General features: G+C 35.7%; 1 protein-coding gene across 12 annotated transcripts in view; it reads right to left on the bottom strand.

Moving 5' to 3' along the window:
* The window catches only part of METTL8 (methyltransferase 8, tRNA N3-cytidine), a 78589-nt gene continuing 54825 nt past the window's right edge, over positions 1-23764 (bottom strand). For 5 of the 12 annotated variants that reach the window (XM_085228391.1, XM_085228392.1, XM_085228393.1 and 2 more), the window contains 11 exons: positions 18503-18661; positions 16930-17021; positions 13194-13301; positions 11108-11499; positions 10509-10558; positions 8073-8136; positions 7603-7742; positions 4401-4507; positions 4250-4315; positions 3422-3648; positions 1-253 (listed from right to left, as the gene is read on the bottom strand). In XM_085228391.1, the coding sequence (XP_085084517.1) occupies positions 3458-3648; positions 4250-4315; positions 4401-4507; positions 7603-7742; positions 8073-8136; positions 10509-10558; positions 11108-11499; positions 13194-13301; positions 16930-17021; positions 18503-18661 (1369 nt within the window). In that variant the 3' untranslated portion in view covers positions 1-253; positions 3422-3457. Of the gene's footprint in view, positions 254-3421; positions 3656-4249; positions 4316-4400; positions 6775-7602; positions 7743-8072; positions 8137-10508; positions 10559-11107; positions 11500-13193; positions 13302-16929; positions 17022-18502; positions 18662-23764 lie in introns of those variants that run through there. The other 7 variants (XM_085228396.1, XM_010713735.3, XM_085228400.1 and 4 more) reach the window with 5 other exon arrangements.

Below are 23764 nucleotides of genomic sequence, written 5' to 3'. Positions count from 1 at the left end.
TGGTATTTGGTATATGTTTTAATATGAATTTCAGGATAGTTTGTTACAGTTTTTTTTTGTGACTATAAAACAGTAGAATCTGCAGATTAGCAGAGATGCAATCTAAACACAGAACAGGAACAAAATGGTTTCCAGTACAAGAAGAAACTTGTGTCTAGAGCTCCAGCTGTTTCCTTGCCTGCCCTGCATTTTCTTTGTCCTCGTCAGATTTGGTGGATTTGTAGATATTGCACAACCACCTGCCTCGGTTTTGCTGGGGGAAAAAAAAATTACATGAATTGCTGCTGACCGGATACCTCAGAAATAACATAGTAAAGAAAGTAGGCCATTTATTTATATATATATATATTTTAACAGTATGTAACTGTCTTTTACTTGCTTACAAACTATGTGACAAAAGAACAACTAGTAAGTCCTATTCTCATAAATCTCTTTACATAAATGTAATGTATATCACTGAAGATAGGCATTGAAGGGCAAAAGGTACACTCTTAATAAAGGAAGCCAAAGCCAATAAAGCCAAAGCTCAAGATCATCTTTCTGTAACTGATATTTACATATAATCACAAGTCTGCCTTACCACAAGAAGCATTACTAAACAGGAAAAAAAAAAAAAAAGCAAACCAAATACCAAAAGCCCATCCACAGTCATTTGCAATAAAAATGTTTACTATTCCTATAACATATACTTATATAAATTTATGTAACTAGAGAGTCCAGGGATATATCTGATTAAAGAAGCAATTTCAGATTTCAAAAGTGAAATTTACAACCTTATTCTACACTGAGCACTTTCTCTTTGCAATGCCCTCATCTTTCTTTCCCCCATAACCTTATTTTTTATATAGTTGTCTGCAGTTCTTTTCTTCATTTCAGTAATTCTACTGGCCTTTCTCTTATAGTATTGGTTCTCCCAGCTAAAAAATAACAGATATTTTGAAAATATTTTATAAATATGTCCCTGGTTAAGCTTTTTGAAAAGTGAAATTTCACAAATCAAAATACAGAAAAACATTTGCATAGAGGGTAGGACTTATCAGAAATGATACTGTCCATTTCCCCTTGCATTAGTCTCACAATAGTTCAGCATAGTTACAATTCTCTCTGCAGCAGATATTATATGCACTCTTACAAATAGTAGCTGATCTTATAACTTCTAGAACACACACTATTACACCATTTTTCTAAAACTGACTGCCAATACTTGAGCTGTAAGACTTGGAAGAGAAACAGTAAATTTTGCTCAAGGCCGTACAAGAATGTAGGGTTTGGTTTCTACAGATGTAATATTTTTGTTAAAATAACAACACAGCATATTAAAATCAACATATCAGTGCCAGAATCAACATATCAGTGCAAGAGACAAAGCAAACATTTCATTAGCCTCTACATATGGAAAATCTACATCATACACATGAATAAGACTGTACAATGCTCAGGAGCTTATCATCACCATCACCTCTTGGCAAATTCTGCAACTGAAAATGCTTCATGGAGGACTCAGAGCTATGCACACTCAAAAGTCACAATTAAAAATAAAAGTTGAACAGGGTAGCAATTTCTTATTTACATGCTGCAGAATCCTACGACTGGTAGTTTGAAGAAACAGCTGTATTTTAACCTTTCATCTTATCTACACCCCAAAGCAGTTATTCCAGTCTACAGTATGCCAAAGCTAAATAAAAACTTTTCTAACCCAAGCTTCCTAAATTAGTTCATTCATAAACACGTTTCTTACTCTAAAGGGAGGTTAGAATACACAAGAAATGTAGGATCAGATCCTACCCTTGAAACCTGTTAGTGCATCTCATTCTTGAAATATAACTAGGTTTTTGGAAATTATGCAGGTCCTTCATCTTTTCAAAGGGGATGACAATACCTAGCATGTAAATTTAGACAATTTCTTTCTTTCCAGAAGACAACCAGCTTTACTTAGTACAGCAGCTAGCAACTTCCAAAACAACAGGTTGTTAGGTGTGACATTTACCCTTCAGACAAAAGACAAGAGACTTTGAGAATGTAACTGTATAACAGGGCTCAAAACTGCATGCATGTTATAGATTATATAAATTCTATATCCTTGTTGAAGTAACACAATTATTTTATTAATTCACCTGTTTCTTATCCTCTCCTAACCCTAACCTTCTCCTCCTTCTGAGTAAGTTAATATAAAATTTTATTTAAGCGCCAGAAGTAGTATATTTTAATAGTAGCTTAATTGGCTCAGCACCACGGTGTACTTCTGAAAGCAACGACTGCATTTTGGTTTTCTTCTTAAAAGCACTTGACATACCAGTGTAGTCCTGTTTCTCCACAGGATCTATAAAAAGCATTTCAACATCTTGATCAGTGACAGTGAGATTGAGCGCATCCTCACTAAATCTGTTGATAACACTAAGCTGAGTGTGCAGTTGATACAACAGAAGAAAGGAATGCCATCCAAAGGAACCTGAACAAGCTCAAAAGGCGAGTCCATTTGGACCTAATGAGGTTCAATGAGGCCAAGGCACTTAGGCCAGGGCAATCCCATATACGTGTACAGACCAGAAGAACGCGCTGGGAGAAGCCCTGTAGAGAAGGATATGGGCGTTCTGGTAGACGTGAGCTGAAAGACTCATAGAATTGTTAAGGTTGGAAAAGACCTCCAAGTTCAAGTCCAACCACTAACCCATCACCATCATGCCCACAACAGTGCATGCTTGCAGCCACAGAGGCCAACTGTATCCTGAACTGCATGAAAAGAGGCGTGGCCAGCACTATTTTGGCTTTGTGGTCATTCTTTTCTACATGATTTTCAGCTACTATCTATAGTACTTGAAATATAACACGTCACTTAGCTGTTTGGCATGTTTCTGATAAGCATGTAGATGGAAAGTGGAAACTTCAGAGAAATAAGTCAGTCACAGTAGAGGATGACAATCTGATACCTATGCATATCACACGTAATTAGTATGAAATAACTTTCATGCAAATTAGAAACAGATCTTTTCTTCGCTGTTTATTCAACAAGGAATTTCCCCCAAAAGAGGAAATACGGTTGCAAGACACACAGTGGTTAGAAGAAATTAGCACAGCACAGCTTGTAGTGAGAGTGAGAGCAGACATTCTGAAAATCTATGAAAAAATCTCTGAAAATCTGAAATTTCTGCTTCATTAAAACTTACAAACATCTTGCATACTGTGAAATTTCATATGCTTATACTTAGTTACTATTCATATGAAAGGAAATAGAATGCCTGGTCACAGATATGGCTAGATGAATGCATCTCCTTTCATTGCATATATAAAGAAGTTAGAAATGCATATATTTTTCAGAACATTTTCAAATACACACATTTACAAAACATCAGGGAAAGTGTTTCAGTTCAATATATTTCTCTTTTTCAGAGACTAACATAAGATTTATATGAAACATACTTACTCAGATCTGTTTCTTTTTCTTAAGTTAACAGTACAGTTATCCACAAGGATGCTTATTGGTGGTTTCTTCAGGATTATTAAGAGATAGCAGCAATGGTTTTTGGAACTTGCCTTGTACCCAAACTCGCTGCATTTTCACTTTTTTCTTCCTATTTACTTGTAATCGACGATCAACTAAATTTTGTACTTCAGTTAATCCAGCCAAATTGAACATGTTCCGTACCTCTTCTGTTTTCTCAAATGAAGAATTGTTGTAAGAAATAAAAGCAAAATAAAATTAGTTGTCAGCAGGTGGGATATAGTGCACCAGTCTAAGCTGGTTGCCAACAAAACTGAATGAATGGAAGGGCAATGAGCAGTAGTATCCATCACAAGGCATTTAAATTCAGTTTTTGCAGAAAGAGCAGTCCAGGAACTCAGACAGATCAACACAGCAGAACAAGGTATCTGAGCACTGCTACCAGCTATCCTTCCGAGCATGTTTCTCAACTTTTAAAATTACATTTAAAATATATTTATATATTATTAAATATATTTCTTATTCTTTCAATAATAGAACTTGAGAATATCATTAGACACAAGATGCTTATTCCAAGAGAAATTTCAGTGATGTATGAAAGAAATTTTGTAGAACCTCAGATGCAACAAACATACACGTGCAAAAGGAATTACTTCCTCACAACTCTTAGCTTTGGGTTTTGTAAAAGCAAAGGATTAGAAAAGAGGCTTGTAAAAGCCTTCTTTAAATTTATTTTAAAGATGAGGTTTTATAACCCAAATCATCTTGAGAGACACTCAACACTTTCTATAGAAATAAGCTATTTCATACCTTCGGTAAAGAAATATACTCTGGTTCCATCTCCTCGTACATAAAAATTTTCTGACAAGCAGTGACCTAAGAAATTCGAACAGAAAAGTGATGTTTGTGGTTTTTTTCCCCCCAAAACACTAAAAATAAACAGTAAGCATTCCGGAATTACCTTTTTTAAAACGAAGTTGAGCAGTGTCGTATCTTCCATAGTCTCGAAATAACAGCATCCCTCCAGGTTTCAGTAGTTTAACCAATCTATTTACAACCTGTTGCATCCTTAGGAAATAGATGAGAGATATCGGAGAAATCTGCCAATGTCACTGTTGGCTTTTTTTTTCCTAGATACTTGGAAAATACAGAGATTTCTGAGGCTACACTGAGGAGTACCTATATATTTACTACAAAAAGGCCAAACATTAGCAAATAGGAAGAATTCTTTACAACAACAGTCAGAGAAAAAAAACATGAACTACCAAGAAAAAAATATCTATATGAGAATATTAGAGAATACAAACTCAAAAGAAAAAATGGAATCCCTTACCTTTGCTTCAATAGAATCTCAAGTATAGACTAAAACACAGTTTCCAAATATATGCCATATGAGTCAGGCATATACACACAACAACAAACAGTTAGCTACGGGCACTGGTGAACTAGACTAAGCCTTTTTACAGTACACAGTAAAAACAAGAGCATGGAAGGCTGATAAAAATTGATTTCTTTATCGAGGTATTGATCATGCACACAGTCAGTATCTGAATACCTAATGACAGAGAATGTAAAGACAAACATGAGTTGTAGCTCAGGAGAGGAATTCAGTAGGACTCCATCCAGAGTTCTTGCAAACTAGAGGAGAAAGTCTGCATTCTCCCAAATGCTGACACATTTGTGAGTCTTGATCATATCTAAGACCAGGTCTTCCTTACCACGACCACATCAGCCAGTCGTATGTATGACAGGAGTAAGTACCACACACAGTGCTCTTTCACTAGACAAGGACATTTTCATTGGCACTTCTTTATATCTGCATTACTCTGCAAAATATTTTACTAATGAATAATGCGTTGAGTTTGCCTCACTCTTTCAGAACATTTCATGAATGTGAAAATCATGTTTTCACATTTACAATAGATCAAAAAAAGCAGTTTTCACTTTGCAGGCTGCAAGGCAGAGAAGTCCATGTGCCTAATTCAACCCTTCTTTTCCACATGGACACAGACAGATCACAAAGAAGACATGGAGCCAGAGAGAATGGTAAATGAATGGATAAGAAAGACAGGATGCTTTTCTATTCATATCTTAAAAGAAATAAAGAAGAGCTAGTTGTCCTTAACTATGCAAAATCAATGTATTATCACTGCCTACTAATAGAAAATCCTTATACTATGCCTGTCTCTCAGGTGGCCTACCCCTTCAAAACGCAGCCATTAGCACAATTCAGTCCTTATGCAACTGCAGTGCAGACATCCTGCCTTGATTTTTAAGAGACATGATTAGGAAGTAATACAGCAGAAAACAGCAGCATATCTCAATAAATAAAATAAGCATACACTTTTTGAGCATATAATTTCCTCAAAGTAAGTCAAATGCTTTAATAGTTCTCCTCTTTGCTAATACTGAACACAGGCAGTCATGTATACTGCAACAGACAGAACAGGCAGCACAACCTAAGAAAAAATGACCATTCAAGACAGGTGACTGCGCACAGAACAACAGACTGTCTATGTAAGTGTAAGTTCTGTGCACACAGAAAAAAATGTACATACAAAAAAAGTGAAAGCGCTTTCAGAAACTGGATCTGATAGGGCTAGATCTGATCTAGTAGGACTGGATCACATTAATTCACATTCTTTCAAATTCACATTTTTGCAGATTCTTTGACCAACTTTGAGTGGTGATTTGTAGGAGAATTGAAGAGTGTTACCTATGAGGTACGAAAGCAGCAATCAGCAAAAACTAAATACATGAGCTGTGGAGAAATCATTAAGTAACAATTGTGCTGAACACAAATATTGTTTCTCATGTATATTTTTCAGGTCTCCAAAAAACCTAAGTTCTGCAGTATCATTCTCTTGGTTTTCTTTTCTTCTCTTACTTTCAAGATTTCCAGGAAAAATGGAAACTAAACAAAAAAGATGTTGATTATATTTATCTTCATGCAGTCACTTTAGTTCTTTGAGATTGCAATGCCTAACAAGTTTTTGGAAAGTGGATCTTATCAGACAGGAAATATATTTGAGTATGTGTACATATTTTTGCAAAAACATCCATGTCAGCTTTTGGATACAGGCATGGGGAGAAAAAATTAACACATTCATACTCAAATGATGAGCAAGAAAACACTGAAATTCTGACAGAACATATTATTGCTTTTACAGACTAAGCAATTGAATGAATGAGCCTCTATTGTCCAATTTTTTCCTGGCAGCATCATTGCAGTTACAGAGATCTGAAATCTACCGCTTGATTTATTTCTGAAATCTGGATCCAGGCTTTGCATGACTCATGTGCTCATCTCCGAACAAACAGGAAGGAGCAATATCCTATATGGGAAAGATTTTTTGTAAAGCTAATCATTAGTAACTTAGACAGGGAAACAGTGTTGAGACTTAGGCAAATACTATCCTGCTTGCCAAGCCCATTTTAATGGCATTCTGAAAGTAGCAAGTGTATTATCACACAGAGAGCTTGTATTTCCTCTTAAATAATCTGGTTAAAGGAAGAGTCAAGTAGTTTAACTTACATGCACTCTTTTGAACTTTTCTCATTAAAAAAGAAAACGACATTTTAAAAATCAACCAGCTTTAATGGTTATAAAATTCGGTTCACTAGACACTGAGAGTTATTAACAACAAGGTTAACAGCTCCCAACATAACACTATGCATGAAAATTAGATTAACTTCTTCAAATCCAAACACGTTACAAAATTCTGAATGTATTTCAGTTTAAAAGACCTGTATGTACGCATCTGTGAGTGGAAAGTCAGCAAACTAAACCTTCATCAACATATTGTAAGGTGTTAAATTGTGAATGCTTGTCTTTGATTACTGAAATAATTTTCTTCTGGAAGACTAGTGGTCTGTTTCTGAACATGCAATTTTTCTTGAAGCACTGCCACTTTTAATAGGAATGTATTTAGTTACAGTATGCCCCTTTTATTTGATAGAGACAGGAGGAGGTTCACTAATGAATTAGTCTGACCAGCTTTTCTCTCTGGAAAACATCATTTAAAATACCTTGTTTTTTTTGTAAATACTGTAGCTTGCTAAATAATAAATTAAAGATTCATCATCTTCCTTTGATATTCTTGAAAACCTCTAGGGATAAAAGAGATTTAACCTATTTGCTTTGCCCTTTAGTCCTCATTTACCTGTCAGGATGAATAGTTGAGAGCACAAAGACAAGGAGAATGACATCCAGGATCTCATCTGGAAAAGGATAGGGTAAAGCATCATCACACACATCATGAACAAAGGCAGAACACCAGGCTGAATTGTAGGACGAATGTGACTGTCGGGAAAAAGATGAAAAGAGGCACAGAGCAAACAGTAGTAGTTAATACGTTTACTATGACTCAAGAAACTTTTTTCTTCAATTATTCAGCACTGTAAAACATGTCTCATAAAAGCCTATTCTGCCTGGTATCTTACTCAAGCTGAGAAGCAAGCTCACTGATGGTATTCATTCCTCTTGTACAGAGTAAGACTTTGTTCTTTGGAATATTGAAAACTTCAGTTAAAAGTTGTCAAAGCTATCACATTCTTTTTCATGAAGACGGCTTCCTGGCATCCTCCTGAATTACAGGCTTAAAAAGTACTCTAAAGCAAGCACATGAATTACCTTTACGAGCTCCACTGCTCCTGAAGCAAAATCACAACAGTACAGAAAGGTTCCAGGTGTATTGCTAGAAAAACAAACCACCACCAATTGAAAAATTATTATTGTAAAAGATGAAAGTCTACATCAATGTTCTTGGAACTACAGAGGGCCCTTTGGGACTTTCCATTGGTTTAATTAAGCACACCTTGATGGACATGGAAAGCTGTACAGGTTGTAATGAGCCAATAGGGCAGATAAATTCATAAGAATACCAACAGAGTTAGTATAAAAAGGAGGATGATTACAGCCTTGTCAGGGCTAGGAAGTGAAAAGGAAAAGAAAGAAGGTCACAGAGGGCTGCTTGGAGTGAAGACAACATCCTGGTGTTATATTACATAAAAGACACATCATAGGTCACATTTTCTTCCAAAAAGCATTGGACTAAATCTTTATCATTAACTCGTGTATGCAGTCTAATTGGTAATATGATGTTGAGGGGGATAGGTTTGCAACAGTCATCCACAGTTCTGTAGATGTTTGGGTTCCCATATGCCACCTCGCTGTGGTTTAGATTCAATTAAATTGTATTGATTGTTTCCTTCCATTATCCAATTTGTTTTGTAAGCAAAGATGAATAAGAATTTCCTGTAGAATTGTTTTGCCTTCCTTTCCCATACACAACAAAGCCAGCTGCAAATTTCCTTGTACCATTCAACAGACACTAGTAACTTGAGGGAGATTTTTTTTTTCACCTCCAAAAAAATCATTTAGAAGTAACTCAGTAAAGCCTTCCCACCAAACCTATTGAAGGATGATCTCATCATCAGCTCATGACCAATTCACCTCTCCTAAAAGTTATTTGAGATTCTGAACTGACTGTTTATTTAGAAAGGGAATTAGTGATCTCCATTTGAAGTCCCTTCAGGAGAAACCTTACGGACCAAATATATTCTCTGTTGCAGAACAGAATTTTTATGAGCTCTGCAATCACAATGACATTTGGTAAGTTAAGGTATTTATCATGGATGAGGACAAGCAGCCAGACTTTGGACCCAGACAGTCCCTTGACAAAGGTCAAGTTAATTACCTAATTGACTTACTGACTTGCTAAAATGTTATTACTTTCATATTACTTTTCAGAAAACAGAATAGTAGCTTTGTGAAAAGTCAACTTAAAACAAAGACATAGGTCAATGTGGATGTCTATTTCATGTTGCTTTGTATTAAAAGGCAGCTTAAATTTTATGGGAGCATGAAAAATCTGCATAAAAGTTATTTTACAAAGTTAAGTGGAATATTTTTGTAGCTAAGGTACATACTTGACTTCAGTTGTTTTTTTTTTTTAATATAAAAGACAATTTTTACATTATTAAATTAAAAAAAAAAACAATTGTGCTTTAAAGCCAGACTTGATAAGAAGCAAAAGATGTTTCCATCAGGTAATGCACAAGATAAATGTGTAAGTTGTCCAATGTACCTAACAATATGGCTGACTGAAGGATTTGCATGAAATAGAGATCTCCAGGATTAATTAACAATCAGAAACGCCAACCTATGACTAATGCCTCCTGCAAGAAAAACACAAAAGTTTGCCTCATCTGGTTTAATACAGATACTCGTATGATACAGGGCTTCCCTTTCAGACTATGCTCTCTGAAGCAAAGTATTTGTTTTGGGATGAAAATCCATTGCTGACACTAATAGGTTTCATTTATGACCCCTGTGTATCACTTGATTCCTCCTGCTCTCTGCTTTCATATCTGCAAAATGCAAGATTTTTGCATTGTTGTGATGCTAGCAATCAGAAATCATTTACAGAATAATGAACTATGCTGTACATGACCTCCTGGAGGCATGAATAAAAAGAAATCTATTTCAATCTATGATATATATCCAGTCCTTTCAATAAAATCTTCCTGCATACCTGGAAAGGAGGACATGCTGTCATAACAGTACTTTCTAAAACCAGAAGCTAAGTACTTAAAGCATTTCAGGGAATTAAGTACTGCAATACAGGGCTTGTGCCTTCCTTGCCACTAAAACCTGAAGCAATTTGATAAAGTATGTCAACCAAATGAAAAACAAATAACAGAACTTATCACCAGAAGACCAAATCATTATTTACTGTCTGATTTTGGCTCTTTAAAGCAATATCAGGTAGCTTTAAAGTAACATGTAAGACAAAGTACAGGAGGGTATTTAATTCGTCTGTGATTAACTACAGTAAGTCAGCCTGAATGATCCTGAAGAAAAAAACTTGTCAAGACTAGGGCCTGAGCACTGCAAGGGGTATCTTGTACTGATGTTAACAACACTGTCTGTGGTCTCCATGCACTAAGAATTTCAGGGCTGTAAAGCAATGCAGTCAGCACTTCCTGCCACTCTAGCCTAGCATCAACATTTGAAGAAAATGGAGAAAAACAGAACTTTCATATTTGAAAATACAGCACTACATACCATAGAACTTTCAAAATAGGAAATACACTATTTCCAGCACCACAACCAACCTAAAATCAGAAGACACACACACACACACAAAGAAAAAGTTAAATGAGCAATTAAAACATATTCCTTTTTGTCACAAATTAGTAGGTAGGACCTATTAAACTTCAAGGCAGAAAAGGTATAAATAGCTCATACCACAGTTCTCGAATCACTTCTGCTATGATCACATTTCTCCTCAATATCTTTCCAAAGTTAAGAAAGACTCCAGCACCCAAACTGCGTAGGAAAATGCAACAGCTTTATCCAACATTACCATTTGGCAAGAATTTGTACGGAGAAAAAGTATGGAGAACAAAGCACTTTGAGGCAGAATTTTCAGTAGGAAATTAGAAACGCAACTTCCAGTGAAAATGGAATCTGACCACCCGATTCTGATTTGGAAGAAATTTTAAACGGGAAGCAATGCTCAGATTCTGGGTTGCTCTGAAAGTTTCTGCCTTAAGTGAACATAGTAGTTCAAATTCTAACTGTTTACTTTCTTGATAGTTAATAAGCATCTTTATCAGGGTTTTGAGTAAGTAGGTGCAGACAGAGCATTTGCAGTGCATTACCTCTAATATTCTGTAAGTGGCATCACTACCAGGGAAGGATTCTAGCACATTAACTTCTTCCTCGTTGTTTTTACCCTGAGGGCTGTCAGCAATTGATTTTGATTGTTTTTTATTATACACACATCCTTTTTCAGAAGTGGAATCATCTCCAGTATTTTTCTTCCGATATTTTTCTCTTTCCTCAAACATCTCTTTCTCGTGTGAAAAACTGTTGGTAATATTTATTTTTGTGTGTTCTGAAGGTCTTTCCTCTATTTTCAACTGTTCTCTCGTTTTTTCTGGAAGAATTTCTGGAAATTCCAAAAACAACCAATTGCGATCCTTGAAGAAGTTATTTTTGTGAGTCTTGTAAAATTCATTCCAGTATTTACTGGCTTCTCTCTCATACTTATCTGAAATTAAAACAAAGCAAGAACTTGGTGACTATCAGCTTAGCTGCAAGATACTATCAAGCAACATGAAATTTGGATCTCAAATTTACTGTTAAAAACGTACTTTCCCATATTGTATATATCTAAATAAAAATACATGAATTTGGGGTTTCAACTTGATTTGTGATGAAAAATACTCCATGACATTTTAATTAGATTTCACCTCACTTAGTATAGGACACAGAGGCTTTCTGAATCTCCTCAACCAGACAGAGAAAAGATTACTCTCTACTCCTTACAACATCTCTTTATTCATGTGATTTTTTTTTTTTAATGTAGGACATAGTAATCTCTTCTCTAGATTATTTAAACCTCTCCTTTTTTCTCTATAGAAGTAAAGATTTTTAGACTTCTGATCATTTCAATTTTTATTCTCCAACTGATCTACTTTTTGGTGCTGTACTCTGCTAAAGACATTAACAACACAAAGCAAAAGGAATATTTTATGAGTCTTACAAGCTGTAACCCTGTTTATAAATCCCAGCTTGCCATTTTGCAACAGCACGACACTGCTGATTCAGCAGGTGACTCACCACAACCCTCAGATCTGCAAAATGACTACCTTGCCAATTGTTCCAGAACTTATCTGCCCCCTCTCCCTGATTGCTCCTAAGCAAAGTATTCTGTACTTATTTTTATCAAATGTAATTCTTATCTTCCAGATCCTTTTTTTTATTTATAATTTGTCAAGATATTTCTAAATCCTAATCCCATTCTTTACCATAGTTGAAATACCTCTTCAATAAATACCACCTTCCAGTCTCCCATTCTTGAAGTCACTAATGAAATCACCAAGCACTACTAGACAAAGAACAAAACGATACTGCGCCCAGCACAGCCTTCCAATCTGAAAGGAACTCTAAGCATTCAGTCACTCAAAAGCAGTTTCATTAGCTTTCACTTGCCTAACTTGCTTGTGAAAATGTCAAGCAAAGAGTAGTCAAAAGCCTGACTAAGGATAATCTATATGACATCTGCTGTTTTCTCCTTATCTTCAGGACTCATAACCTTCTCATAACCATGAAATTAGCTTGATTTTAAATGTTTTACTCTTAAAAAATATTGTTGGCCAGTATCTCCTTTGTTCTTTCAAATCTAGTGCATGCTACCTCTAGATTATCTCTTCCAGTGTTATTTCCAGGAACTGAGACAGTAGTTTCTGACATATCTTTCTTCGTACCTCCACTTAATGAAACAAACAAATAAACAAACAAAACCCCAACCAACTCTGTTTTCTGCTTTCCTGTTCTTCCATGCAGGCTATGGATATATTTTGTAACCTGTTCTTTCTTGGAGGTAGAACAAGATCTTCTGGCTAGCACTAATTGTGCTAGCAACTGAACTGCAGCTAACCCTTCAGGAAGGCTGATAAAAAGATAACAATTGGAGCTCTTTCAATGCCTCTTTGGTTGATGATTTTTCCTTCCTGCTAAATGCCAAACCAAATCTTTATCCTGTTTCTCCCCTTATTCCCAAAGCATTTACCGAATTGTTTCTTGTTACCCTTGACACCTCTTATGAAGTGTACATCAAATTATGTTACCTTTTTGACTTCTTCCTCATTCATTGACAGTAACCAGTTAATTCTTTTAATATAAATGCATACAGTAAATATATGGTGCATTTCTTCTACTCTCATTTAAATCTTAACATACCATTTCCCGGATCACTACAGCTTTTCAGAAATAAACAAGGCTGAGAATTATCACTAGAGGCACAGACAGGCAGTGGGAAGTGGCAAGGAGGTGGCAGAATGCCTTGTCCTAGAAATACGAATAATTTTTAGAATTTAACATTTAATACATCTGAATGTATCGTTAAAGGCTAAGACCCAGCTATGCACAGCAACCGTACAGATGTGTTTTATAATCTCAAGTGCTGAGTTGATTGAGGTCATATATACCAGATTTCAATAATGTATGTTACACATTCATGAAGACTGCTCAGCTCCGATATAAAAAACAAATCATCTACTACAAAAATTCTTAATTCATTACCACTCTTTTTTATATTCATTATTTTCCTGCAAGTTTCTTCAGAATCCTTGGACTTAAATGCCCATGAAATGTTCCAGATTTCAAAATGGAAGGAAAGCACTTTCTAAACTTCGCCTTTCAAACCGTATTAGTTCGGTACTACATGGATTCAAGTACAAGAACTCTTCCCATTCTTTCACTGGCCACTCCTGCACTGCTGAGTAATAGCCACATGTAGTATTATTACTAATAAATTTTTCTGACATAGAATCACAGAATCACCAAAGTTGGAAAAGACCTCCAAGATCAACCAGTCCAACCATCTCCCTATGACCAGTATATATAACGTCCCTCAGTAAATGATTTAAACATTTCTTGAACACCTCCAGGGACTACTGGGTTATCAGGCCTAGCGAGCAGGGGTTCATGAAAGGCAGGTCCTGCTTAACCAACCTGATCTTCTTCTCTGATTGAGCGACCTGCCTGATGGATGAGGGAAGGGCTGTTGGTGTAGTCAGCAAAGCGTTCGATACTGTCTCCCACAGTATCGTCCTAGAGAAGCTGGCAGCCCGTGGCTTGGACAGATACACTCCTTTCTGGGTAAATAATTGGCTGTATGGCTGGGCCCAGAGAGTGGTGGTTAAATCCAGCTGGCGATCAGTCATGAGTGGCATTCCCCAAGGGTCGGTACTGGGACCAGTACTGTTCAATATCTTTACTGATAACCTGGATGAGGGCATTGAGTGCACCCTCAGGAAGTTTGCAGATGACACCAAGCTGGCTGGAAGTGGGGTCTGTCAGGGGGTAGCAAGACCCTACAGAGCGATCTGGACAGGCTGGATTGGTGGGCTAAGGCCAATGGGATGAGGTTCAACAAGTGCCGAGTCCTGTGCTTTGGCCACAACAATTCCACACAACGGTACAGGCTTGCAGCAGAGTAGCTAGAAGACTGTGTAGAGGAAACAGACCTGGAGGTGTTGGTCAAAGCTGGGATGAACATGAGCCAGCAGTGTGCCCAGGTGGCCAAGAGGGCATCCTGGCTTGTATCAGAAATTGTGTTGCCAGCAGGAGCAGGAAAGTAATTGTTCCTCTGTATTCAGCCCTAGTGAGGCTGCACCTAGTGTGTTCAGTTTTGGGCCCCTCACTACAAAAAAGGTGTGGAGACCCTGGAGCATGTTCAGAGAAGGGCAACAAAGCTAGTGTGGGGTCTGGAGCACAGGCCTTATGAGGAGCAGCTGAGGGAGCTGGGATTGTTTAGTCTGAAGAAGAGAAGGCTCAGGAGTGACCTAATTGCCTTCTACAATTACCTGAAGAGAGGTTGTGGCGAGGTGGGGGTTGGCCTCTTCTCCCACATAACTAGTGATACAACTAGAGGGAATGGCTTCAAGTTGCACCAGGGGAGATTCAGGTTGGACATTAAGAAATACTTTTTCTCCAAGAGAGTGGTCAGGCATTGGAATGGGGTGCCCAGGGAGGTGGTGGAGTCACCATTCCTGGAAGTGTTCAAGAAACATGTAAAGATGTTGCAGAATTTGCCATTATTTCAACTCCAGTAGTTTTTTTTTTCCCTGAATTCAACAGAAGATAACATTTAAAATCATAGACTTGTTGAATTTGATGAGAAATATTTACTTTGCTTTGTTAATCTCTGTGTTTTCTGAAGCAGAGAGGGCAGTCACCACGTTGGCTTACTTTTGTTGTTGCTCCCTCCACATTATCTCCTTTTGAATATTTAAGAAGCTTGACTGCTACTTTTTCCAAAGCGCATAAAATCTATAAACAAATTAAGTTATAACCTTCTGAGGCAGCAACAACCAAAAAAGTCTCTTTCTTAGGCCATTTGATTTTTCTCCAAAACAGAATCTATTCTGAAATGTTTTTCATACACTGACAATCAGACCTAAGAAGAAATAGAACATGCTAATACATAAATCAAATTCCTAAAAGTAGGATCATGGGTTCATTCATTTTAACATCTCTTGTTTTACTAAGGGTCACCAGAAGTATTCTATTTTAGTGATTTCAAGATAGTTGAAATCTATCTTTTCTTTTTCCCTTACTGCAGTTTCCAAGGCTCCAAAATAACCTGCTCATTAGCTTCCATCTAGTTCATTGTTAACACAAATAGGCAAAAACGTACTTCATTTTTGCTGAAGCTTTCTGAAGGAACAGTATCAGCAACGCTCACCTATTCAAATTCTAAACAGAGAGGCATTCACGGAAAATGTTCTTGGATTATTTCTTGACAAATGCCTGATTATTTCATTTCTCACCAGCCCAAACTAAGTTTTAAATGATTGTAGGTTAAGAATGAAAGATTCCATGAGTTACATGGTTACATAGTTTACTTTTTAATCATGATCTCTTTTTCAACTCTTTATACAAAAATAATGAAAATACCAGGTGTCAGTTTTGAAAAGCAAACCTTGTACTCCTGGATTAAGATAAAGAACGAGAGACACAAGAACATAAAAGGGCAGATGGCAATCATGCAGTATTCAAAGTGGTGGAGGGCACACACACCAAAATGCACTCACAGGTAATTCACATAAACACTTGCCCTGGTTATATCAATAAAATTGAGAACAGGGTCATAGTGACACTATCTAATTCTACACGTTCAAGATATGCTAGGTAAACTCTTGCCCATCCAAGTAATTGTTCTCAGAATATCTTTATATTAAAGGAGCAAATTAAGAATTCAATCTTCTAGGTTTCTACCAAATTAATACTCCACCTTTAGCATACATAACTATTAGAGAATTCAGTCTAAGGTTTATTTGCCAGTTTGAGCCTAGAGCAATGGTTCTTCAGAAATGCAGAACATGTTAAGTTTTGCCTCTAAAGACAGGCATGAGATTCCTTAAGCGTTTGTAGGACAGGCTCCACATGATGTTTTAGACCACCTTATACACAAAGTGAAGTATTTCTGCTCAGTTTGCAGCAAGCTGGGGCCAACTGCAATCAGTGTAACTTTCATGGCATTTAATAGAAATATAGTGTCATGTACAAATACTAACTCTCTAAACACTTCACAAATAATTTAAAAGGATTTGAATATTGTACATGGGAATTTTCATTCCCAGCACCTCAGCTGGCTGCAAAGTCACTCCTCCTTTGGTCAAGTTAACAGTCTGTTTAGTAGGAATTTTATTCTAAAGAACTTTTACAAAAGGAGTCTATCCTTGCAACTGTACCAAACTGATTTAGCTGTTTTACATATATATTGTTGCTCCTCCAAAAAGCAAAATCACTCAACTAAGTAAATGAAGTACTACAAAAACACACCTAAGGACATTCCTCTCTGACCAGAGAACACAAAAATAAACGGAGTACTACTGGATTTCAAAGCATCCTTAAATGCTTTAATAATTGGTATTAAAATTGGATTTTTAAGCAATTATGGATTTGTCACCTTGCTCTTCCAATTGGACTTTCACAAGTGAGTTCTCTGCTGCTTTTTCCTTGGCATGCTCCTCCTCTTCCTGTGACCACTGCATGTGGTCCCTGCAAAAAAAGGTAGATGAAGAATCAGCCTTTAAACAAGAGTTTCCACAATCATCTTCTGGGGAAAACAATCACATATTAGCTGCAATGTCTCAAATGCATTTGTACATTTGCTTTTAAAATACAGGCAAGTGACCAAAAAAAAAAAAAAAAAAAAAGCTTCGGTGTCTGATAGACAAAAATTATTAGTCAGGTAAAAGTCAAATGAAGTGATTAAGATAAAAATTCCAACTGCATTTGGGCTGAGGAATATGCATTTTTAATTAAGAATAGGATTAACATCTATCCTGAAAAGAGTTCACTGTCTCTAAAAACAAAAACAATTAAGCATTTTCCTGTTCTATAATTAGTGATATACAAGTAATTTTTACTTCTTTTATGCCTTAAATCTAAGCCCTGAAATTTGTAGTTTGTTATCCCTGTGTTATGTTATCCATCAGCTTTTCATTATCATTAGCCACATTCTGTCTGTTTTCAGATATTGCTAAATATTTGTTCTCAAAAATCATGTGGCAGAATTCAAAATATATTTAAAAACTATGCAGAAAATGATTTGTTGTGTAGTCTTTAAATGCCCTGTTTCTCTTTTCATCAAATATTCCTTGCTCTTGAATCATGAACTACAAGATTAAAAATTCCTGGTTTTCCTGATATCATAGGGAGACATTTTCCTACTTTCTAGATAGATTCTTCTAACAATTCTTTACCACTTACAGTTTTGTATAGTTTCATCTTGTTCATCTCCAGTCCACAGAGGAAACTCCTAGACTTATCAATCTTATTTCCTAAGACAGTTTTCCAACAGTGTTCACCAGGATTCTCACTGTTTGCTGGCCCCCCCATTGACCATAAAAATACCTTTTCAAAATGGAGATGCATGGCTGCTTATCAGGGCAATTATTACTCTTATTAGCACTTACATGTTAATATTTTCTCTGTTATTATATGGATTATTTATATTATGATTTGTGTTTTTCTGGGTTTTTTTTGTTGTTTTTTTTCCTGTTTGTTTTTAACCATTATGCAATCTCTGCTGAAGTACCTGTAAGATCTTCAATACACTTTTAGAAGAACACAGATTCCTTTTGATATGGTGTCAGTTGTAGAATACAATGCTCATCCATTATGCAACATTTTTGTAACTTTCTGCCTTTAAAACATACACTACTTATCCTCTACACTTTCTGTTTCCTAATTCATTGCAGAATTATTTTGACTTTCATCACATGACTACACACTCAGCTTTTTACATGAGCCACTGAAAACTCATAGCGTCAAGGTTGTTTGTGACAGTACAAAGTCCTCTTTAGCAATACCTTTCAAAATCAATTAGATTATTGTTTTATTTATATATATGTGTGTGTGTATGAACATATACCTACATGTATCAGCATATAATACATATGTATAAATATACATTATTCATTATAGTAAATAATATACAGACAAATATGAAAATCATCCTTAGATAGACATCTTACCACATGTTATGCTCAAAAACTTTAGAAGGGTCAGTTAAAATCCGTGATCCAAGTGGAACAGCTGGCCGCCGACTACTCTGGTGCCTTTGCTGCATATTGCTTTTTTTTCTCAGACACAAAGCAGAAAGCCTTGTAATGAAATTCATTTTGTTCAGAGATCTGAAAATACAATTAACTCAAATTACAGTTTTGCCATAATTTAGTTTTTTATGTCACTTCGAAGAGAAACTGGTCAAATAATCAAGAACCAATATCAACTTTAGTAATGATCTTTTACTGTAGTTTCAATTTAAATGTTTTTTTGAAAGCAGCAATATCCCCTGAGTGTGCTGAAAGCCCAAGTAGTCCCAAAGCAGGCTACTGCAATAAAACTAGAAAGGTAAATTTTTGGGTGTAATTTTAAAGTCCTAACTGCCAGTGGAAAAAAACAAACACAGTAAACAATAAACCAAGTTTGACATTGCATCTTTGAAAAAGACAAGCAAAGAATGATTGATAATTAAACCACTTGTTTGAAAGGGTACATATTGTCATTGGACTTCACATTTTTCACTCCATTCACCAGGAAACAGACTTCAAATATTCAATTCTAGAATTGTGACTGTGGTTTTGCGCTTTTACACAAGAAATGAAAGATTCAAAAAGTGTCAGTGTTATGCACCAGAAAGCCTTCCAAAATTTCTGCTTTGTGTTCTCTTGAGTCCCACTCAATGCCCCCTTAGAAATCAATGGTTTTAGATGTTAAATTTCATAGAATAACCCATGGAATACCTTGGGACGGAAGAGACCTCCAAGATGATCTAGTTTCAGCTCTCTTGTCATGTGAATTACAAAATGGTTGTGGTTTTTCTATTACATGTACAGCTGTTTTCTATTATTGTATTTTACTTTAGATGCAATCTCTTCACACAGTGAAGAGATCTCTTCATCCATAATGAAAGATAACAAGTGTGTGTACCTAGTACCAGAATTGTGTCTTGTTGGATTTATTTATTTATTTATTTAGCATACCCTTGTTAATGTAGGCTTCCTAGGAGATAAATAAAATGAAATACTCCTCCTCCTAGATATACTCTGATGTGCCTTTGTTCTTTTTTCCTTCAGCTGCTCTGCATATGACTTTAAAAATGACTCTTAGTACTTTTTTTTTTTTTTTTTTTGAGTGCTTCTGCTGTATATGCCACGCATACAAATTTAGCACACTGCAAATACAAAATGTAGTTACAAAAGAACAGGCGCAGTTTAAGTACAGGCATTATTAGAAAACACTCTGTGCAAATTGGTAACAAAAGGAAGATTTTTATCTTGAGGAAAATCCTACTATTTGATCACAAGCCTTGCACCGTGAATAAAAACAGATTAATTTGTACACATCAATACAAAGCCTGGCAAAGGAATTACTTCAATTAAATGAACAATTCCTCATTTAAGGTGTACTTTTGAATGAGTCATGCTTTTAAAAGGGCATTGTTTATTCATTTTAAGCCTACAGAAAAACAAGAGGAAAAAATAAGATTAAAATTTCTCTTGATTTGTCTAAGATTAAACAAAATGTTTTTTTAACCTTTTTGCTGCCAATGCCAAATATATACACTATTACATTTTGGCTGCCAGGCCTGCAATGTTCTATCAGGATATGGGGCATCACCATAAGGGGAAAATGCAACATTTAATCCTATTTAAAAATATTAAAATTTCTTCAAATTTCCATGATTTCATTATGGCTTTTTGTTTTTGATGTGGCTGAACAACTAAAACAAATCCAGCTTACACTTAAATTAATACAATCCATTTTACTTCTTCTCTGAAAATATGTATGAACCATTTTTCATAACAAGATGCATAATTACTAACACATATGGAACATTATGAAATAGTAACAATGAGGCATAAAAACTACCACACCTTGACAATTTCTGCAAAACATAATTTACATTAAGACAATCTTCTTGGTCACAAAACCAAGCAGAAAAGAAACACAAAACAAAACCACAAAAATCATCACAAATTTTTGATAATAAATGATCATCATTAAATAATAAAAGTGTCTGGATAAAGATTCCATGATTACATTGCAAACTGTTTACAAATCCTCTTCTTTCTTCAATCATTCAAAAAGACCTGAGTTAGTATCTTGCATTTCCTGTGACAGCATTTATATTCAGCATAAAATACAATGATTCAGCTGGGAGGCTAGTCACATAATTTTTCTTGGCTTTCTAAATATCAGTAAGAACATGAAAAGATGCACAGATGGAAATTATAGTCAGATGACTAAGAAGATCCAGCACCAGTAAAAACCCAGAGATACAGCTCTTTTTATGAGAATATGATCCTCTGAGTGATAATTACACAAGTTTAGCTGATAAATTCTGAAACATCAAGCAAATGCAAAGATAGGGGGGAAAATGGGGATGTTAAGTTCATTGTTGCATCCAGTATTAAATATCAAGAAGTTCCTTGAAGGCATGCACTTATTTAAGAGATACAGTGATCCACAGATCATGAGATCAATGGGCAAACTGGCTACTAGAAGGTCCAAGAGAGTTTATGTTGCTTGGAAGACTAATTTTCATTTTCAGAAGTGAGTCATTCCTTGATTATTTCTCTAACTGATTTTGTTAATGAAATAGGCAACCGACTTTTCTCTTTGTCAGATAAGATGATCATATCCTGAAGCAATGTCAGCAAAAAATGTCTGAAAGAATCAGGAATTATTTCGTTGTTCAGAGCCACAGTCAAGAAAGCTTGATTATTAATCCAAGCACTCCAACCTTTACCTTTAAGGATCTTATCATGACACTACACTACATTGAAAATAACGTTTTTGTAGAAATTTAACTGGTTTTCAGGAAGAAAAAAAAAGAAAGAACAAAAAACCCAAACAGCTTTAAAGAAACTACACTCAGTAACCATGCTCAAAAGCAAATAGAAGATATATTTTCTCCTATGGAGCTTCACATTTTAGCCTTTAAAATTTTTTTACTGCTACAAAGAAGGAATAACCTTTAGAAAATCCTCCCTTCCCAAACAATTTAACAAAGCACCTTTAGAAAAGCTGGGTGAAGGTGAACATGCAGAAGAAGGTACACATGTCATCCGCCAGATAAACAACAAGGTAAACATTTATGATGGATGTTGGCATTAAAACCTCAAAGCAGTTATATTTACACAGATAAAATTAGAGATGTAGGAGAGAAGACCTGTTCTAATCTTATTTTAAACAGTGAATTTCACACCAAAATTTACATATGTAAACCATTTCACTGATGAATAATATCCTTAAGAAGTATAAATTCTGAAATAGATGTCAGGAAAAAAGAAAAAGAATAACTCCCCACTTTTGTTTGAGAAACTAGTTTCAGTTAAGTTAATGATGAAAATCTTGTGACATGCAACTGATTTCTCGCTGCTGAGCTAACAAGTCCTTCCATTTGCAATTGTGGAGCCTACCTGTATGCAGAGTCACCATTACGAAGAAAAACATGAGCCTGTACTAAGAAGACCACGTACAGCTTCCATTACATTTCTGTTCAGAAAGATATTATAGAAACAGTGATTTTTGTATCATTAGTGCTGCTTGGAACCTAGAAGCACAACACTTGATAATCAAATCCAAATGCCCTCCTGTAAAGCATATATGGGCATATTTTATCACCATCAAACAGCTTAGCTGTACAAAACAGGTGCGAGTAGTAAAAGTGATCATGAACACAAAGTGAAAAAGTCTTTATGACGATGGTAGCGCTGAAGGTTTAACTACAAATTGTCAGTAGTCTTTTTTTCTAAATACATGTTCAGTATTTCTGAGATCCAGGTACAACCCAAGAGTAGCCCAAATGAAGAGAAGAGGAAGGAAGGATGGAAGGAAGGAACAAGAGTCTTTGCCTATCAACCTTTGCCTATCTATCAACCAGATTTACTCATTAAGCGAATACATAGTGCTGTTCTGTTTTACAAAGTGACAAAGCAGGCCCTTTTGGGGCTTCATGATTAGTCCTTCAATGACTCGCTTTAAAGAAAGTGCCCAGTTGAAAGACAAATGTATTTCCAAATTTCTCAAACTCAGCAGATCTAAAACTCTCAACTGTTTTTCCTTCTCATGCATAATCACTGGGAATGATGCAGCCACCCCTGCGGGCACACAGCAACTTTCAGAAAATACTGAAGAGCGCTGACTACATCAAGGGAAAAAGAAAAACAGAAAATATTTTGATTAATAAGGAGAAACAAAATACTACTCTGACTCCTGCAGGGCAACAGTTTACATTGCTAAAAAAGCAACAGCAGATGCAAACAAACAAGACTCAACCAACCAACCAACCAGCAAGCAGATGTACTTTTAACCACATATACAAAAATGTTAAGTAAGAAAAGACTGTTCCTACACTACCTTTCAGTGCAATGAGGTTGAGAAAAGAACAGATTGTACGAGGGCAATGGGAAATAGAGATGAGGAAGGATGATAATATTTTTTTCCTGCAAAAAATTACTCAGACCATTACACATTCAGGAAAACAGCAACATAGCTTGAAAGTATATTATTTGGGATAAAATAATGTATGTAAGTACTATATAATGGACTATTATTAAAGACAAGCAGAGAGCTAAAAATCCTTGAGGGTTTAAAAATATTATTACTCTTAATTTCCTAATTTGGAGAATAGCCACTATTCTCCCTTGATATTCCTGTTGAAATTATTCTGCAACATAAACCATTTTTCCAATATCTTACAAAACTATGAGTTGTATTATCATCTTTATTCTTTTATCTTAAAGAAGCAATCACAACATTCCCACAAAAAAAAAGGGAAAACCTTCAATTGAGATTATGAACTGCAACATTAGTTCATACTGGCATATGCATCTGATTGTCTGGGAAGCAAAGGAAGCTTTATCCCCAGTACTGAGGGAATCAGCTGCAATCTTTAATATGTTTCTAAGGTAATGAAAACAGTTAGAAAATGCAGATGAAGATAAAATAATGGCAACTGCAAGATCAGATACACGAACAGTCAACAACAAAGAAAGAAATGGTTACTTCAGAAATATAGATGTATTTTATTTGCTTTAATCAATGTGAGTGCCGTGAACATGAAACAACTATCAAAAGTGTTTTATCTGAATTAATTGTATGTATGAGCATATGGAATTCAATTCCTAAATTGCTGTAAGTGACTAATGTAATCAGCCCCATTCTAAACTAACTTGAGCTCCTATTTCTTCTTTTACTTGGCACGTCAGGGGATAAAAAATTCTTAC

Source organism: Meleagris gallopavo, chromosome 7 (genome assembly GCF_905368555.1).
Source record: "Meleagris gallopavo chromosome 7, MGAL_WU_HG_1.1, whole genome shotgun sequence".
Classification (NCBI taxonomy): Eukaryota; Metazoa; Chordata; class Aves; order Galliformes; family Phasianidae; genus Meleagris; species Meleagris gallopavo.
Note: the sequence above shows the minus strand (reverse complement) of the source record. Positions and strands in the feature narration are given on the sequence as shown.